The sequence below is a fragment of the Capronia coronata genome (genome assembly GCF_000585585.1).
Source record: "Capronia coronata CBS 617.96 chromosome Unknown acBCG-supercont1.3, whole genome shotgun sequence".
NCBI lineage: Eukaryota > Fungi > Ascomycota > Eurotiomycetes > Chaetothyriales > Herpotrichiellaceae > Capronia > Capronia coronata.
This window is the reverse complement of record NW_006912895.1, coordinates 1,954,141-1,972,601: the sequence shown is the minus strand read 5'-3', so window position 1 is coordinate 1,972,601 and position 18,461 is coordinate 1,954,141. Positions and strand designations below refer to the sequence as shown.

The window sequence follows — 18,461 nt, the reverse complement described above, 5'->3', positions numbered from 1 at the left end:
AGTTTAGTGGAAGCCAAAGTACTCTAGGCTGCTACAAACGTGCCTGGGCCGACAGCACCTTGGGGCTTATATATTGGAAAGAACCATATCAAGATTTCAATGTTGAAAGAGTTTTTCAATCGTGTTTGCAACGGTGCGGACCTCCCATCCGTCTCTCGAATAGGGCTGGCGTGCTATTGTGTCCTGCCTTACCTAGAGCATATCCAAGGCTGTCTCTCAGCGCCAACAGTGGTCCGTAGCAGCGGCAATAAGAGGGATATACAGGAGAACAAAGGTAGTTGTAGCAATGAAGACACACCTTTTCAACGTGAGCGACGGCAGAGGATGTTTTAGACTGGTTGCTGGCACAATCGACCTATAGATGCTTGGTCTAAATACTGCCCATGGGTATGAGAGTAGTAGGTACATAGGTACCTATACATGGACTAGTAGACCACCATCAGGCTGAGACTCGAGGCTGCAAATGCGTCTGTAAGATACCTGCCTTACACTGTATTACCGGTATTGATGGCGCCTAGAGCTGCAGTATGAGAGCGCACTATGAATTCAAGGTCACATCCTTAACTGTGAAATGACGCCGGCGGCATGCGGGGAAATCCAGCCCACCAAACGCACTGGCAGATCCGTCATTCTGTTGCTTTGTGTGTAGACTCGAAATTCTCAATTGATTCCTCCACCACTGACTGCACCCTACAATCCAATCTTCCCACGCCAGCCAATTCCTCTGGCTCTCTCTCTTACGATGGCGGAAAGCACTGCAGACCTCGGTAAGCATGATCAATCTTCGGCTCTTCATGTGCCGCCATTGCCATGCCAAAGCGCTCTCCGTTTGGACACAACAAGGATCTAACGTTTGTTTGTGACCTTAGAAAATATCAGCAACCCCGATGTCCTGACCAAGGTCCGTACAACGATCTTACGACCAGGAAGACTACTGACTGGATGAACAGTACAAGACTGCGGCTGGCATTGCGCAAAAGGTCCTGGAGGAGGTTTCAGGTGTGTTGTGGCGGTGGTCACGCAACCATGGTCGCAGGCTGACCACGAAATACAGGATGGTGTGTACCTGACGCCAAAATCGTCGAACTCTGCCAGAAGGGAGATGCACTCCTGGAATCAGAGCTCGGCCAAGTGTACAAGAACAACAAGAAGATCAGCAAAGGTGTCGCGACTCCCTGCACAGTCTCGCCGAGCTCCTATGTTACTCCTTTCACCCCCTTGGTCTCGGACACAGAAGATGCGGCCATGACGATCAAAGCAGGCGAACTGGTCAAGATCCAGCTGGGCGCCCAGATTGATGGCTACGGAGCCGTCGTCGGCAATACTATTGTGGTGCCCGAAGAGAAGGGAAAGAAGGCTGAGATTACGGGCCGACAGGCAGACTTGCTGCTGGCCACCTACTACGCCAACGAGCTGCTTCTGAGACTCATGATCCCTCCTGGACTACTGGCTACCGGCTCAGAGGACGAGAAGAAGAAGGCTGCTGCCGAGAAGCCGCCCACCCAGGCCAAGATCATTTCCCTGGTCGAAAAGGTCGCCAAAGCATACGACGTGCATGTTGTGCAGCATACTACCTCCTGGCAATTCGAGCGCAACGAGATTGAAGGCAAGAAGAGGATCATTCTGTCCCCGGCCGATGGTGCCAAGGGCGAAGGTTCGGCGGAGGTGGGCGAGGTCTGGGGTGTCGAAGTCGGACTCAGTCTGGGATCCGGCAAGGTCAAGGAACTGGACAAGCGCTCGACTCTTCTGAGGAGAACCACGACAACATATGGCTTGAAGCGACCAAGTTCGAGGCAGGTCCTGTCGGAGATCGTCAAGAAATTTGGCACCTTCCCCTTCAGTCTCCGTCAATTGGATGACGAGAGAGCTGGCAAGGTTGGTGTAGTCGAATGCATCCGATCTGGCGTTCTTCGTGAATACAAGCCCTCGGCTGAGGCGGACGGGTCTCCTGTTACGAGACTTTTCACCACCATTGGTATGTTAAGCCCTTGTGAATTACAACAGGTCAACTAATTTGCTGTCTAGCTATCACGAAGAATGGCTTGACCCGCCTGGCAGCTCCGCCTGCTTTGGATTTAGAATCGATCAAGTCGGACAAGAAAATCGAAGACGAAGAAATTCTGAAGATCCTGGAGCAGCCAACGAGCAAATCTACGGGATCCAAGAGCAAGAACAAGAAGAAGAAGAAGAAGCCTGCGAAGAAGGCTGCCGCAGCGGAAGCCGAAGACGAGGACGACGACTCCAGCGACGAGGAATGAATGGGCTCGTCGTGACCGGTCGAGAAGCTGCTTCCAACGCTTGGGTTCCAGGAGCAGTGCATGACTGTGATCTCGCCATGAGGCCTAAAGTTACGGGCACGCGTGATCATTACTTGGTACTGCCGACCAGCCCACGCGACCTTTGGTCAAATCGCTGAGATGCGTGTTTCACCTCAGGATTACCCCTTGAAAGAAGCGCACGATTGATGCAGTGGCCAGGGTTGCTGGAAGACATGCAAGGTCTTCGACGAAAAAGACAAGTGGCAAAATAGAAGCAATAAAAAATTGTCCATGCCTTTGGACATATGAACTGTTGCTTGTTGTAGAAACATACGGTGCTTGCCTTGGTGGTTATGGCTGTAGCAGGGGGAAGTGGCAAGGCAGGCCATCCCCTGAATGTTGGTCGCCACGTCACCGCGATTATGCCACTGCTGCCTGCTGATGATGACTGGAGTGAAGATTAAAGTGAAAAGGGCATCAGTCATAAGAGTTCTAGGTTTGACCTCGAGCAATCTCTATTGTCGAGTCCATCGACGAAGAAAACGGGCATTGAGGGTAAATGCGTGCCACGGTTGATGACCATAGCGGGAAAAAAGGGGGTTGATAGAAGCGTCTTGCTCAGCCTTGGGAGAAGGATTATTATTACCCTCATAATCATAATGATAGCTATAACAGCTAAGACCTAGCCTAAGAACATAAGGGTGTTAGGGCCTAATAGCAGAGCAGCAGTGCTTGTGTTGTGGCAGTAGAGTGGCCCGAATGAATCCCGCCGGCCCCTTGCCCCGATCCTAACACCCTGACACCCCTAATCCTCTAACTACCCAATAGCTAAGGTACTAACCAGCATTTGCGATAAACTGCAGTAGACTAGCAAAGAGCACTCTCTCGTACCAAAGTCAACTTCCCCTTCTTTCCCACCATCCACCGTCTGCGCTCCAGCCCGCTGAGCCTTACATCAGGCTACTGTAAGTGTCCATCCTTGGATTTCACACGTGTCCCTGAACTAACATGCTGGCAGTCGGCGCGTGTGGCGCGGAGAAGTAAGAGCAGGATGTCTACGAGATCGCTGCGGCACAGATCGAGCCGCCTGTCGAGTCCTGCGACGTTTGGTGAAAAAGAGACTGTCCCCAAGCCCGTCGAGGCGCCCTTGACGAGAAATGGCCAGCAGACCAGTCTGGATACGTGGATCGAGCCCGCAGTGCGGCCTGCGGTGCCGAGTTTCGAGGACACACGAGGCCTGGAGAGGGCAGGGGTGCTAGAGAACATGCAGCCTTTGGGGACAGCGCCGTCTTCTCGATTGCTACAGAAGTTGAAGTTGAACTACATTCGACGACCTTCACCCCGCGCCACTCCCGCGCAACCCGAGGAGGATGTGACGCCGGCCGCCGAGCCGGAGAAGATGCAGTTGGCTTCACCCATGGAGTCTGAGATCATGTCCGATCATCCACCCGAAGTGCCTCCCCAGGCTGAAACCATTGTCATTTCGAGTCCACCGCGTGGTCGGCCGCCTCGGAGAGAAGTGGCAGAGATGCACGAGGCAGCAACCATGTCACCATCACCCGTCAAAATGGCGTTTACCCCTACTAGTCAAGGTAGTGGCTCCAAGCCCGTGTCGATTCAGGAACATCTACGGCAGGATCGACTTCGAACTCACATCGACCGCGCAATGCAAGAAGCACAGCAGAACGGGAAGCCAGATCTGGTGCCGGGCCTGCAACGGCTGCGCGAAGATGCTTGCGTTATGCCCGAGTTGTGGAATGTCTTGGAAGCGGTGGTTCAAGAATCACCTTCGCCTGACCAAGTCAAAACATTCAAACGCTACATCAAACACGGCATCAAAAGCCATCGCAGATCAAGTCAATTCTCGGCCAGCCCTTATCAATCTTCTCCTCAACACCTTGGCGAATTCGGGTTGCGTGACCAGCCACCCTACTCGAATATTGACTCGACAGCATCTCCCGGCCAGCATCGGCGACAGATTTCCCTTTTCATCAACGGATCACAGATTCGAGGCTCTGACAGACCTTTCGAGCAGCCCGTCTCGCCTTCAGCCACGTCGCGCAGCATGGCAGCTGTGAATGCACATGAGAGGTCTTCTCTGCACGCCCACACCACATCGCCTCAGAAGCGCAAACGTACGCGCAGCGTGTCCACTTCCTCCTCCCTATCATCGGCCAAGTCTCTTCCTCTTCCCGACGAATTCGGCGCACCCCTCGACCGCGCGCAGCGAGGTGAAGGACGAACAGGAAGTCGGCGATCTCGCCACGCAGGGCCGCGCCAAGCCTCAACCCGGACGGCGGCTGGGAACCGATTGCGTTCGGTTGCCAGTGCGAGTGCCAGTGCCACGAACCCTCCATCGACCTCCTCCAAACACGCGGTTGATTCGGACACTGCAACCGCGACTGCGACTGCCTCCAAAGCCGGCTCGAAGAAGTTGAAACGGTCTCGTGAGGGGGAGTCGGATTATGACATTGATGAGCTTGCGAAGCGGAAAAGACACTTTTTGGATGACAGTTTCCATGATTACAACACGATTCCTCGACCCGAAAGCCACGAACGTGAGCCAGTCCACGCTCATCCCAATCGTGCAGACCCCATCGACAACCCGCCGAAGCCGGTGATTCATCCCAATCGTCTGATGGCTCCTCACGCCGAACTGTCATCACCGGTCAGCGCCGACGCGCCACAAGACCGCGGGCTGCCTAACGGAACAAGCCGCAAGAGAGCCTACGATGAAGTCGACGCGGATGAGATTGATGTTATTACTCCTGATTCGTCGTCGCCTGGTCCGCTGCTTGGTCCGCCAGCACCGACGGGTGCGGCAGCTGCATCCTCACGAGGTGTGACGCCTCGAGCAACACGACTTCCACCGGCAGCGAAGGCACGCAGATCTGCGCGTGTCATGGTCTCGTAAGTGATATCATCTTGTTGTTCTGTTTGTTCATTGTTCTTGCAACTTGCTGCGCTTCTACCACGGATGCAGCTGACGCAGGCTGCGACCCCCTGGGCTGTCGGCTGTCTGGAAGCCCACATGATGGCGCACCAGATACAGCAGGGAAGAGCAGCAGCTTGGGACAAGCTAAGAGACTTGTCTATGTTTTTCCCTCCTACAATATGATCGACTGACATGTCCATCAACAGGCCAAACAAACCCAAGAATGGCGGGATCACGGCAGGAATTTCACGTGCGGGGCCCGGGCGCGACTCAGTTCTCGGCCACAGCGCGAATTCAAGCTCAGAAGTAAGTGGTGGCCTCCCGAGTCCTTCTCCCTCCCTTCGTCTTTTCTCCCGGCCCTTTTCACCTTGCCACGATTGGACCGCCTCTTTTCCCTTCACTTCTTCCAGCCCTTTCGTTTCTCGTCTCCTTTCTGGGCACTGCGTTCCTTATTTCCTGCTTCACATGCCCTCTCGAGTTACCACTCCCACTTTCCTTCTCTCTGGATCTGTTATGCCTCATTCGCCGGGGTGCCCCCATTCATGTGGTTGATGTTTCATACATCAGTGACTGACTTGGTTTATCAGGACAATGACGAGTTTTGCGCTTCGTGCGGCGGCGAAGGAAAGCTTCTCTGCTGCGATGGATGCACCAATTCCTTCCATCACGCTTGTTTAGAGCCGCCGCTGGATCCCGACCAAGAAGTGGATGGTGAATGGTTTTGTCCACGATGCGTTGCCCGACGCTCGAAACAAGCACCATCCCCGACCGGTCTTCTAGGACTGGCCATCCGCCGAGTCGATGATACCATCCCCAAAGCATTTGCCTTGCCTGTGGACATACGTGAATATTTTGAAGGTGTTCGCACGGGTGACGAAGGCGAGTATGAGGAAGTCAGTCTCCCTCGGACGCAAAACAATGCGGTCAAGATGAACCGAGCAGGCTTCATCGAGGAGCCCAACTACAAGGAAACCCGGGATAGTAAGGGTAACCTGATCCTCTGCTATCGATGTGGACATACCTCGAATGGCCGCGACATCATTCCCTGTGACTACTGTCCTGCCAAATGGCATTTGGACTGTGTGGACCCGCCTCTCGCCGTCCCACCTCGTCGTCGTGCCGGGGACAAGCCTGGCGCAACCTGGCGATGTCCACTGCATGTGGAACACGACTTGGTCGCTGTCGGCCGTCAAGCGGAGGCGGCTCCCGGCGAGCTGGGACGCATGCCGAAACTACGAAAGCCCAAGAATGCCGTGCCGTTGGATGTGCCGGTGGTGCGCGGATTCCGAAACAACGGCATCATCGAAGTGGAACTGATGAAGGACGAGTTTGAATTTGACAAGACCAAAGAGGTCGACATGTTAGGCAAAGTTCACCGCATCCCGGAGAAAGGCATTCGGCTGGATTTTATCGATCGAGTCAAGAAGAGTTGGTATGAGGATCAATCATTCCCGCGACTCCTGAACGCCCCCAAGAGGATCCGAGCGGCCAAATACCGCCCAGATGGTGCCGTGTTGTATCATCCCCCCGAAGAAACGGTGGTCAAGGTGGTCGAACCCGATTTTTTCACCGGAGCAACGGCACTTGCTATTGCAGAGACGGCGAAGGCGAACGCAGCCCTCCGTCAACGATCTCTCAGAGAACAGCAAGCGGTACTACAACTGGCAGAAATGTCTCAGAAAGGCATGAACGGTCTATCGGGCGATGCATTGGCCGACTTGACCAACCAGCTGGTCAGTGAAGCTCCACCGGAAGTGCTGGAGGCCATGCAACAGTCCGAACTCGACCAACTGCTTCAACTGCAGGGACTTATCAACAAGAGATTGGCCGTGTTGGGTCACGCCACTCCTTCGCTGACGGACGAGACCAGCCAAGCGAGCCAAAGTGGTGATTTGTCTCGTCCTACGGAAGAGCACGTTGCCAACAGCACCAAAGGAAAGATGGTGAATGGTGATACCACTGCCGCCACTGGTACTGGTACTAGTAGCGCTGCCAACACGAACGCGAATACCAATACCACCAAGAAGTATCTCTATGAAGACTACGAGGCCAATGGGGAAGTCAACAGCGAGCATGACTCGGACGAAGACGAAGACATTGACGATGACTCGGACAGTATTACTTGAAGGCAGGAGAGGAGAGCAGAGAAGAGTGGAGTGGAGTCATTGATATCATTGATGTCCATCCCGATTCCCATCCATATCTTTTCCAGTCTCTTTGGACTAAACCCGCCATGGGCATGGGCATGGAGATGGGAATGGATCTGGATCTGGAGAAGGAAAGGGGACGGTAGTCGAAGAATCCCATCCTCTTTGTGTAAATCAAGCAAATCGAGCGTCATTATGGAGAAGGGTTTTCTCATCAGGCCTTTCTTGTCCGTGTGGTTGCTTTTGACCAGAAGGACGACATGGGCGTCTGGTCTCGTTTCGTTTCGTCTGGTCTGGTCTGCTCCGTGGTGCTGTGGTCTGGCCGGTCTATTCTGTTCTGCTTCTGTTCTGCGCTGGTCTGCGCTGGTCTGACATGGAGATGGTCCAGTCTGGTGCGCTCTGCAGAGTCTAGTATGGTTATTCGGCAGGTCAAGTAAGGTCAAGTAAGGTCAAGTCAAGTCAAGTCAAGTCTTCCAACTCGAACATGATGGTTAGAGGAAATTCCTTCCTTCGTTTCACCGGTGGCCAAGGCAGTCCAATGTACGCACGCCATACTATTTCCTCCACCAAACGAGTGTCTCTCCGATATTCAATTATCTGGAGGATGATCGAGTCGAGTCTCCCTTCGTGTCTCGTCTCGTCTCGTCTCTCTTCTTTTGCTGCGAGACGTGTCCGGACAGTTAGTTGCCCCTTCCTTCGCCTTCTCTCTTCTCGCCCTTCTCTCTTCTCGCCCTCTCTCTTCTCGCCTTCTCTCTTCTCGCCTTCTCTCTTCTCGCCTTCTCTCTTCTCGCCTTCTCCCGTCAAGGTGCGTAGTTTGATTATATCAGTGAGTGAGTACATTTCCATTTCCATTTCAACCCGGGTCAGTACCGGTCTTGCTACCCTGACAGTAGAGCACCTACCGACTTTACCCTACCCTACCCTACTCTACTCTACCCTACCCTACACTCCACTCCACCCCGAAAGTCCCTTGGATTGATTCTTCATGTAGTGCAAGGCTTCACTTCACCCAAACCTCGCTTTATATAGGTATAGGCTGGGGTATAGGCTACACAGGGTTAATACCTGTACCCTAGGGTACATGGTGTAGATTACATAGAAACAAGACAAAAGACAAAGGAATACAAAAAATGCAGAATACAAAAAACGCCGAATGCAGAATGCAGCAGAATGCAACTTCACCACCGCGTGCTGCTTTAGCATGGACAAAACAAAAATAAGAAAACCCGCGCAACGAGCAAGAAGACAACAATCAACGGTCAAGCACAATGTCAGGGTCAATGTCATGGTCTGGATCTGGATCAGGGTCATGGTTAGGATCAGAGTCAATGTTCAAGCGCTGGATCTTCACGGTACTTGTCTTCGTAGCTCGACGGAAATTCGGTCAGCGTCTGATCCGAACGTCAAGTCACAACTCTGGCCGAGTACTGATGCATCGAATACCGAGTATGGAGTCTGAACTTGTTCTGGTCTTGTATGTAAGCCGGCTCACAGCACGATGTCAACCATACCGATCCATCCCCATCTCGACGCCACTCGCGCTCTTTGTGATAACTGGCAAGACAAGGGGGTGATCTTGGGGGAAACGAAAAGAGAGAGAACACGCTCTGCACGATTGACTAATCCCGTCCAATCAGCAATATGAAAACGCCCCGTGATGAAAAGGTTCAAGCCCTCCGCTGTGCCAGCATTTCCTGGTGTGCAAGATGATTGCAATCCCTAAGCTGCTGATCTGCCTGACGCGTGCCATTTCCGTTGGTGGCCAATCGGGGTTGGATTGTATCTCTCTCTGTCCAAAGACGACTCCAGGCTTTCTCTCTCTCCAAGGTCGAGTAGTTGAAAAAAAGGGGATTCCAAGAAACTGCATGTGGTCAACAAAAACCGCCCAAAATGATCAGCCAGATGCTGTGGAGTTTGGATCACCTACCTTGGAAAGAACCCGGTAAAACTCATTGAATGGATTCCCTGCAGGGTTTCCTTCAAAGAATCGTACACTTCTTACTACTCTTCTTGGGGGGAGGTTCCAGAGCTGCCACGATTGCCTCGTCAAACACATCCTTCAGTTTGTATTGAGTCAATGCACTGCATTCGACATATTTGACAGCACCCAGTTCCTTGGCCATTCTTTCGCCGTCTTCTTTTCGAACAGGCTGCATCTTCTGCTTAGCGAGCTTATCGCGGACCTGCGGATCATCTCGAAGATCGGTTTGCGTTCCAACGATCAGACATGGGACGCCGGGACAATGGTGATGGACCTCGGGGAACCATTTCTCTCGAACGTTCTCGAACGACGCTGGGGAGGTGACGGAGAAGCAAACGAGGAAGACATCAGTCTGTGGGTATGACAAAGGTCGAAGTCGGTCGTAATCCTCTTGTCCGGCCGTATCAAACAGCCCAAGGGTGTATGGTTCATCCCCGATCCTGAAACTTGTAGTTAGTGCACAGGCTCAACGAGTAGATGGTGGTTCCAGGTTCAGATCGGCACAATCCTTGTCGTTGTGAGACCGGCCATATGCCACTGATAGCCTGTACCTAACCACTCCAGATTCTTTGTGTAGACTCACATCACCGTCACAGCATAATTGTCAAAGACTGTCGGGACATATTCCGAAGGGAACTTGTTGGTGGTGTAGGAGATAAGCAGACATGTCTTGCCGACAGCACCGTCGCCGACAACCACACACCTAGGGAGAGTTAGTTGTGCTCGACTTGCTTGAGGGCCAAACCCTTGGGTGTAGATCGGCTGGGTTTCCCACTCACTTGATCGTGGCAACAACCATCCCGTCCTCGTCTATGCGGTAGGTAGCGTCGTCGAGGTGTCGGATACGAGCAGGCTTGGTAGGTCTAAGGACCGAAAGCTTTAGCTTGCGCTTCTTCAAGATGGTCTTGAATCGGGACAACATGATGTTGGCTTACCAGAGAGGTGGTGGGGAGAAGAGAGGAGCGCCGAGCGCGTGAATCTGTTATACCCACGAAAAGGTGAAGCGGTGACTGCGTTCTTGTCTTGTTCTTTGGAATCGGGGCGGCCACCGTCTGTAGATGGGTCCGGCAGAAACGGTGTGTTGTGTTTATCGAGTGAAGGAGGGGACCGTAACACTACTTGTGTCTTTGTCAACTCCTCCATCTCTTTGCTCTGTGCGCATTGTAATTCATGTCTACTCACAGTCGACAGTCGCTGCTGAAGCGAAGGTTGGCAAAATAGGTGTAGGTTTCAATCCGAGAAGGGCGGTCAACGGTCCCAGGACTCGCGATATATGGAAGATCTGACCAGCAAGAAAAGGATGAATATGTCCAATGCAAGACTTTCTTTGGCGAAAAAGTCTAGTGGTGCGAAGCGAGGACAGGCATTTACCGGAAATGTCAGAGGTTCAAGTGTCGGATGATTGAATTCAGGGAAGCGCCAGGATGGAAAATATAGTGGACGATATACGTGTATAAGGTGAGTGAGAGGATGTCAGACGGTCGATAGACGGAGTTGCGGACAGGAAGAACAATGATGATCGGCCAGGGAGTAAGGAGTAGTCGCGGTGATGGTGGTGGTTGTAGCTATAAGGATGAGTTGAAGAGTACAATCAGGCGTAGTAGGAAACGCAGTACGACAACCAGCCTACCACCTGCCAGTGACCGGCGCCAGTGGTGGACGAGGCGCAGGCAACGCGAGAGTATGCGATGAAGAATCGTGGGCGCAGTCCAGGTCACCACCAAACAGACACCACTACTGTGCACCACTCACTAACCTACTACCTCGCTACCTACGACTACGACTACACTACTACACGTACAAACCACTGGCACCCCCGTTCATTGAGTGTTGTTGATAACCTGCCTGCTAGTCGACTCTCTCTCGCGCGCGCAGGGGTCTCCGTAGTCCTTCGGTGTCTTTACGCTTCTCATCCTTGACCCCCTGTATCTTCAGCGAGCGCCGTGCCGTCTCCATCTGCCATTCGGACCCTTTTCACTTGTACCGAACAAGCAAGGCCTTGCCAGTCTCGGTATGCTTGTGCCTCCTTCTGGCATGGTGTAAACACGAAACAGTGTGCGCGGGAAAAAAGGAAGGGCGGCCTCGACTTGCATTGCAGGCGCCCTAAAGCACGTACCGGCAGTCAGCAAGCGTGGTGGGTGATTTTCTTCATCTGCTGGCGAACACCCCTTGAACATGACACCTGCGCTACTCATAGCTGACTCGAACTGATTGAGCACAGGTCCACGACGGCTCATCGCTCTTCATAGTTTCATCTGGTGAACTGCCACAGGACATGCATCATACACACTATCCATTACCCGAGATCAACTCAGACAGATCACATTTCCCCCTCTCGACGCGTCAACACACGCGCCCTGTTTCCTTTCGTGTCAAGCCTTTCGTATTCTTATTGTCGACTAGCTGAGCATCAGCTCTTATCGCCTGCGCCAAATCTCTACGACTCTAAACGATCGTAGTGATTCTGTCGATGCTGCGTTCGATTGATAACAAGGAAGTCCAAGTATTTCCAACACATAGTATACTTTATCCGGGGAAAGAAATACTGCCAGTCTCAACCTTGGTATATTCTACTTCGAGATCCTCATCACACGATACATCATGGCATGCTGCGTCTCCCAGCATCCATTGTCCGCCCTTTCCGAGACCACACATATCTGTACATTTCAAGGACATGGAACTGTGGCTGAACATAGTCCCGGCATCATTTGTCGAGCACCCTCAACCAGGGTATGCCACCATAATAAGACAATAATATGCAGTCCTCAGCTGCACCAGACGGCCAACATCGTCACTGCAGAATAGAAACAAGAGAAGTATAGCTCCTCCGAAACCAACAGTGATATTAGAACAGGGATATTTGCCACAGACCTGGACCTTCGTTCAAAGATTCGAGAACCCAGATCCATGACCACAAAACATAATGAAAAATGGTGATTAAATGTGCTTATTTTGCTCCGATTTCCTCCTCAGCCCAGCCGGAAAGGGCTCCACGGCTGTCGCTTGTCAATCCGAGCCCATTGAATCCACTGGTGCCGAATCCAGTGCCAAAGACAGATCCAAAGCCACCGAAACTGCCTTGAGGGGCGTGTCCTCCAAATGGACGGGAGGAGGGTCCTGGCTGGCTAGCTTGTTGCCCACCAAAGACCTCTTGTGAGAATGCAGGAAGGGAAACGGCCCTGGAGTGTGCACCCCGACTAACTCCTAAACCTACGTTGGTAGGAGCCAGAAGACCACCAATCGTGGTGGAAGTGCCATTGGTCATGGGATTGGGGTTCGCGCCAAATCCACCACTGATACTGCTTTGTCGCCCAACATGAGACGAAGGCGCCGTGTCCAGTCCACTGTGGCCGTTTGGCATGTCCCCGTACAGTGTTGCCTGTTGATTTGCCAAAGCTTGGTTCTGTTGCTGTTGCAGGGAAGTGAATGACAGACTTTCCTCTCGAAGATCCTGCTCAGCTTGAGCCTGTTGTTGGGACACATGCGACAAGTACATCGTCAAGGGATTGTGATTTCCGGCATTCAAGATTGTAGAAGGAGTGGCGGCGGCGGCAGCAGCAGCAGCAGAGAGGTTGGGCTGGGCTTGACGAGGAATGTTCTGAGGCTGTCCACCCATCGTCACCTTTGGTCCGACCGGGATTTGTGGTCTGGTCGGGCTGGTCCCCGTCTGCGACAGTGGATGATCAAACCCATTGATCGTGGGCGGAGAACCAGCCCCTTCTGGATTGCCTTGCATTCGCGCGTTGTTGCCATTCGCATTGCTGAGACGTGGCGGATTACCACAACGGTCCTTGCCGAAGTTGATCTTGAAACGCTTGTATTCTTCCTTCTGTCGAACCGCCTCGATCGCTTTGATGGCGTTGGCAATGTTGGTGAAGTTGACAAAAGCACAACTCTTCTCTCGGAGTGTGTTGACCAGCTCAATTTCGCCGTATTCCGAGAAGTCTTGCCGCAGACGTTCCTCACTCCAACTCTCATCGAGATTACCGATGTACACATTTCGAGACGCTCCGCCGCTAACGGCCAGTGCAATGGCAGGGGGTAGAGCACCGGAATGCTTGCCCCAGCCTATTTTCAGTCGTCGGTTGTGAATCATCAGCCCCTGAAGATTGCTCAATGCATAAAATGACGCTGCTGATGTGGGATCGATAAATGTCACAAAACAGATATGCTTGTCCGGAATGTAGCGGATGTGGTGAAGCAGACCTCCTCGGACCACGTTACAAATTTCTTCGATGGTGGTCTCGGGATGAATGTTTCCAAGATACACTGTCCGGTTGCCCAGGTTGTTGACGCCGCCTGCTGTGGTGGCCACCGCCGCGGCAGCAACAGACTGTTGCGCTAAAGCATTGGAGATCAAGTCACGGTCCGCGCCATTCAGCACGTGGGCATAACCAGGAGCAATCCCGAGATACTGTGCAGCATTTTGCTGTTGAGTCTTGGACACGTACGCACATCTGTCCTTGCCGTAATACACGCGGCGCGGTGGCCCCCATTTGGGATCTTGAGGGAGTTGTGCCACGGCCTTGATGGCATTGCCAATGGAGAGGAAATGGACAAAGGCGATAGCCTTCTCCCGGACCATTTTGACGGTATCGATGGGCCCAAACTTGCCCAGATCCTGTCGGATCTCTTGCTCCGTGATGTCTTCGGGAAGATTGCCCAGGTAGACATTCCTGGAGGCGCCAGACTGTTGAACAGCAAGAGCAACAGAAGTAGGCACCGGGGACGGCTTACCCCAGCCGATCTTTATGTCGTGACCTTTGATTGACAGCTTCTTCAAGATGGCATCGGAATGGAAATGGGTGGCAGAGCTGCTATCGAGAAATGAAATAAAGGCACAGTTCTTTTCTGGCAAGAGTCGGACGGACTCGATCTGACCACTTCGTACATGGCCCAAGATCTCTTCTGCAGAAGTATCGGCTGGGATGTTTCCTAGATAGACGGTGCGACTTGTCCCAGGCATCCAATTCTGGCTCATCCCCATCATCGGCTGGTAATGACCAAAGGCCGCGCCAGCTAGCCCAGAAAAGCCAGTCGGAGACTGGGCTGTGTACCCCTCTGGTGACATGATTGTCTGGTACCCCTGAGATGATAGAAGATTGGCATTTTGTTGGACAGGACTTCCGAATTGCTGATTCTGCTGATACTGCTGGGTCTGATGGTGGAGAGCATTTGTTCCCTGAGGGCCACGATTGAAGCTGGGAAACTGGGGCGAAGAGAAGGCACCAGGAGAACCAGGTTGAAAGGGACTGCCGAGAAGGAGTTGGGAAGGCAACAGCGGTGTGAAATTCATATCAAACGCGGTGCCCGGCGTCTGCTCATTGGCATTATAAGTAGGTTGTTGTTCTTTAGGTGCTGTAGGTATTGCAGGAATATTTGAATTGCGCATGTTGCGGTCGCCAAACCCCTGGTAACCCCCGTAATTTGAATTGTAGGCGCCATGACTGAAGCCAGTGTTGTCCGTGCCAAACTTTGAAGATGCAAGACGATTTCCAAATCCTCCAAATACGTCTTGACTTTGCATTGCGGCCAGCATGGGATTCTTGACTTGTAGTGCGCCTTGGATGGGTGTGTGTTTGTATGGGTTTCTCTTCGATCAAGGGAGGGTACAGTCGATGCACCAGCGACTGAAGCGTGCAGCGGGAGAACGAACGGTCGTGAAGGCCAAATTAGGAGCGGGAGGCTTTCGTCTTTTAGGGTCTGCTCTGTACAAAGAGTGAAGAGGCTGCCAGTGGCTGCCAGAATAGGAGTCTATCGTCGAAAGGAGAGAATAGGAGTAGTATAGCGACTGTGGATGTAACGAGCGAATGGAATGGAATGAAAGAATAACGATGGAATTGAAGAAAGATAGAGCAGCGAGACAATAAAAGAGTGAGGAGTGAGAGGGAAAGTGAGTAAAGTAAAAGAAGGATGGAGCAAGCAACAAGCACAAGGAAGAGGTAAAGAATGGAGTGTTGGATTGATTGCTTGCCCGGTTGCTGGACTGCTTGCTAAGAAGGAGAGTGAGAGATGCCAAAGTGGATGGGCTCTGAAGCAGCGAATAAGGGGGCAAGAATGGGCCCCGGTCGCAGGGGGGAAAAGGACACGCGCGGGTGGTGGCACCGCCATCCATGGACACGGCTCAGCGTTGAAGTCAATCATTCATTCCCTCGTCCACTGCATTACTACGGAGTATTATTGGAATCATCAGCTGCATTCTGTTTCTCTTCCTCTAGGCGCAGTCATGATCATCTAGATGGTTCATTCTGATACAAACGTGCTTGGGGCCAGGGGGAAGGTGACACACGGGGTAGTTGGGTAAGGTAGTTGACCTGAGATCAACCTGCAGATGGACTAATGGACGCAGACCGGGGTTGAGAGCCTTTGATGCTGATGGTCGACTTGGTGGAGGAGGGTTCAATAGTAACCTGCAAGCTGCAATACTAATACGGCACGCTGTTGGGCGACGGGGCAAGCGATTCCAGCCTGAGAGCGACACTATGGGCGGATGGGCTTAGAAGAGCCACCTGTACGGGGCTGGCTATCAATAAAATAGGAACCCATGTTCAAACCATCCTGCTTAGTAGCCCGCGGTAGTCTACACTGCGACGGCCTATACGATGCAGGTGCATTTATGAGGCAACGACTTCGAGAGGAACGCAATACCTTCGTACATGTGCCAATTTCACCTTTGGACCTACCTCAGGTACTGACCGTACCTTTTCTCTCAGAGAATGCGAGACATGCAATGGTAGAGACCCCAGAGATGGTCTGAGATACTGGGTCGCTCTTTCCACAATGTGGCGTCGGTTTTGATTGCTGGCCACGGCAGGAGCTTGATTGGACCATTCAGCTTGGAAGGAGGCTGCTCCATCGCGGAGACGTTCCTGACGCCAGTTTAGTTGCTTTTGCCTGCCTGTCAAGAGCTTGTAGCCGCCGTAGCCACCAGCTGCGACACATTGCCATTCCTATTGGCTCTGCTGCCGCCTGCGCGCGCACTGATGCTGCCCATACAAAAATTATTATGGCGGGCCTCAGCTTATCAGTCCAGACCGTAAGAGTCGATCATTCACTGTCATTGCTCGAGCAACTCTTCACATTCTACCACGAACACCACCACCATCTCCTACGGTTCTCGCCCATCCCGGGTGTGTCTTACACTCCGATCACATTTTCCTGATCACAGCTGCGTCATATTGCGAATGTGTCATTAGCCTGGTCCACGGCGGTGTCATAAACTAGTGACTCACCAAAGCCTTTTTAAAATCAACAGGAATCTCGAAGACAACTTATCACCCGAGCTATCAGTATCGACTCTCATAACAGAAGGTTGGCGAACATGGCTTCACCAATTTACGTTGACGAGGATGTCGGTCGGGATGATGAGTCCGCCGTCGGAACTGAGACAGCCCCTTACAAAACTCTTCTCCATGCCATGATCAAACACCCTCCCGGAAGCGCGACATATCAGGTACGCAAATCGGTGACTGGGACTGTCGAGGCCGATGGAGATCCGGCTGCTCGTCTGGAGTGGAAGGCGCCGGCCAAATCTGCCCTGAAGAAAGCTACCAACTTGTACGAGGCCTACAAGAAAAAGCAGGCCAAGGCATCGGAACTGGCCATCCGCGAGAACGCCGAGGCGATGAAACGGCAACAAGTCCTCGAAGAGGCCAAGAAGGTCATCATCAAAGAGGATGCAAGTCTGCCAGCACCTGTTAGAATCCGACTCGACGAGACCGACCCAGCCAAAATCAAGTTAGGCACCTCAGATAGCCCAGGCACCCGTGTCCGCGTGCTTGGGAGAGTCCATCACCTACGCTCTCAGAAGGATATCATCTTCGTGACCCTGAAGGACGGATATGGCCAAATGCAATGCGTGTTTAGCGGCAACCTGATCAAGACATACGCAGCCATGACCCTGACGCTGGAAACCTCACTCGCCATCCATGGTGAGCTGAGAGCTCTACCTCCCAAAGCTCATGCCCCCTTGGACCGCGAGTTGCATGCCGACTTCTTCACCGTCATTGGCGCCGCTGTGGGCGACAAGGACGCGATCACCAACAAAGTCCAGCAGGACGCCGAACCACAGATTCTTCTGGACAACCGCCACCTGGTCCTGCGAGGTGACCAAGCATCCTCGGTCATGAAGGTCCGAGCTGCAGTGACACGAGCATTCCGCCAGACCTATGTAGAAACACGACTCACCGAAGTCACGCCGCCTGCTATGGTGCAGACTCAGGTCGAAGGCGGCGCGACCCTCTTCGAGTTCGACTACTACGGCGAAAAGGCTTATTTGACGCAATCCTCCCAGCTGTACCTCGAAACATGTCTCGCCTCGCTCGGCGACGTCTTCTGCATTTGCCCATCCTTCCGCGCCGAGAAGTCTCTCACCCGCCGCCATCTGTCGGAATACACGCATATCGAGGCCGAATTGGACTTCATCACCTTCGACGACCTCCTGACGCACCTCGAGCACGTCATCTGCCGAGTCATCGACCTCACGCTCGCGGACCCGATCATCGCGGCCTACGTCAAGGAACTCAACCCCAAATTCAGCAAACCTAGCCGGCCCTTCCGTCGCATGAAGTATGCCGAGGCCATTGAATGGCTGGTCGAGCACAACATTCCCAACGAAGAAGGCGAGCCGCACAAGTTTGGCGACGACATTGCCGAAGCCGCCGAGCGCAAGATGACCGATGAGCTGAACGTGCCGATTTTCCTCACCCATTTCCCTGTCGAGATCAAGGCGTTCTACATGAAAAAGGACGAGAGCGACAAGAGAGTCACCGAGAGTGTCGACCTGCTCATGCCAGGTGTGGGTGAGATCGTCGGCGGCAGTATGCGTATGGAAGACTACGATGAGCTCATGGCCGCGTATAAGCGGGAAGGAATCGACCCTGCTCCCTACTATTGGTACACTGACCAGAGACGGTACGTTTGATTTCTCACAACATGATTTGCATATCTGGTTCTTCTCGACTACGCATCGCGACTCCTTCTTCAGGACTGACATTTTTTGGTAATCTAGATATGGTACGTCCCCTCACGGCGGCTACGGCCTAGGTCTCGAACGATTTCTCGCTTGGATGTGCGGCCGCTGGACGGTGAGGGAATGTGCCCTCTACCCGCGGTTCGCGTATAGATGCACTCCTTGATTC

General features: G+C 52.9%; 6 protein-coding genes across 6 annotated transcripts; 4 read left to right on the top strand and 2 right to left on the bottom strand.

Moving 5' to 3' along the window:
• Positions 1–742: 742 nt before the first annotated feature.
• Positions 743–2,258, top strand: A1O1_04027 (methionyl aminopeptidase; the record flags this gene model as incomplete). The annotated part of the gene is made up of 5 exons (XM_007724925.1): positions 743–767; positions 870–901; positions 951–999; positions 1,055–1,975; positions 2,026–2,258. 5 exons carry the CDS (start codon positions 743–745, stop codon positions 2,256–2,258), a joined length of 1,260 nt encoding a protein of 419 aa, XP_007723115.1.
• Positions 2,259–3,309: 1,051 nt separating this feature from the next.
• On the top strand, positions 3,310–5,172 carry A1O1_04026 (uncharacterized protein; the record flags this gene model as incomplete). The annotated part of the gene is made up of 1 exon (XM_007724924.1): positions 3,310–5,172. One exon carries the CDS (start codon positions 3,310–3,312, stop codon positions 5,170–5,172), a length of 1,863 nt encoding a protein of 620 aa, XP_007723114.1.
• Positions 5,173–5,385: 213 nt separating this feature from the next.
• A1O1_04025 (uncharacterized protein) lies at positions 5,386–7,319 on the top strand (the record flags this gene model as incomplete). Its single annotated transcript, XM_007724923.1, has 2 exons — positions 5,386–5,499; positions 5,781–7,319. The coding sequence occupies 2 exons, from the start codon at positions 5,386–5,388 to the stop codon at positions 7,317–7,319; spliced, it is 1,653 nt and encodes a 550-aa protein (XP_007723113.1).
• Positions 7,320–9,319: 2,000 nt separating this feature from the next.
• On the bottom strand, positions 9,320–10,243 carry A1O1_04024 (cell division control protein 42; the record flags this gene model as incomplete). Its single annotated transcript, XM_007724922.1, has 3 exons — positions 9,320–9,761; positions 9,905–10,024; positions 10,101–10,243. 3 exons carry the CDS (start codon positions 10,241–10,243, stop codon positions 9,320–9,322), a joined length of 705 nt encoding a protein of 234 aa, XP_007723112.1.
• Positions 10,244–12,268: 2,025 nt separating this feature from the next.
• Positions 12,269–14,848, bottom strand: A1O1_04023 (uncharacterized protein; the record flags this gene model as incomplete). The annotated part of the gene is made up of 1 exon (XM_007724921.1): positions 12,269–14,848. One exon carries the CDS (start codon positions 14,846–14,848, stop codon positions 12,269–12,271), a length of 2,580 nt encoding a protein of 859 aa, XP_007723111.1.
• Positions 14,849–16,642: 1,794 nt separating this feature from the next.
• On the top strand, positions 16,643–18,458 carry A1O1_04022 (asparaginyl-tRNA synthetase; the record flags this gene model as incomplete). Its single annotated transcript, XM_007724920.1, has 2 exons — positions 16,643–18,234; positions 18,332–18,458. The coding sequence occupies 2 exons, from the start codon at positions 16,643–16,645 to the stop codon at positions 18,456–18,458; spliced, it is 1,719 nt and encodes a 572-aa protein (XP_007723110.1).
• Between the last annotated feature and the right edge of the window lie 3 nt (positions 18,459–18,461).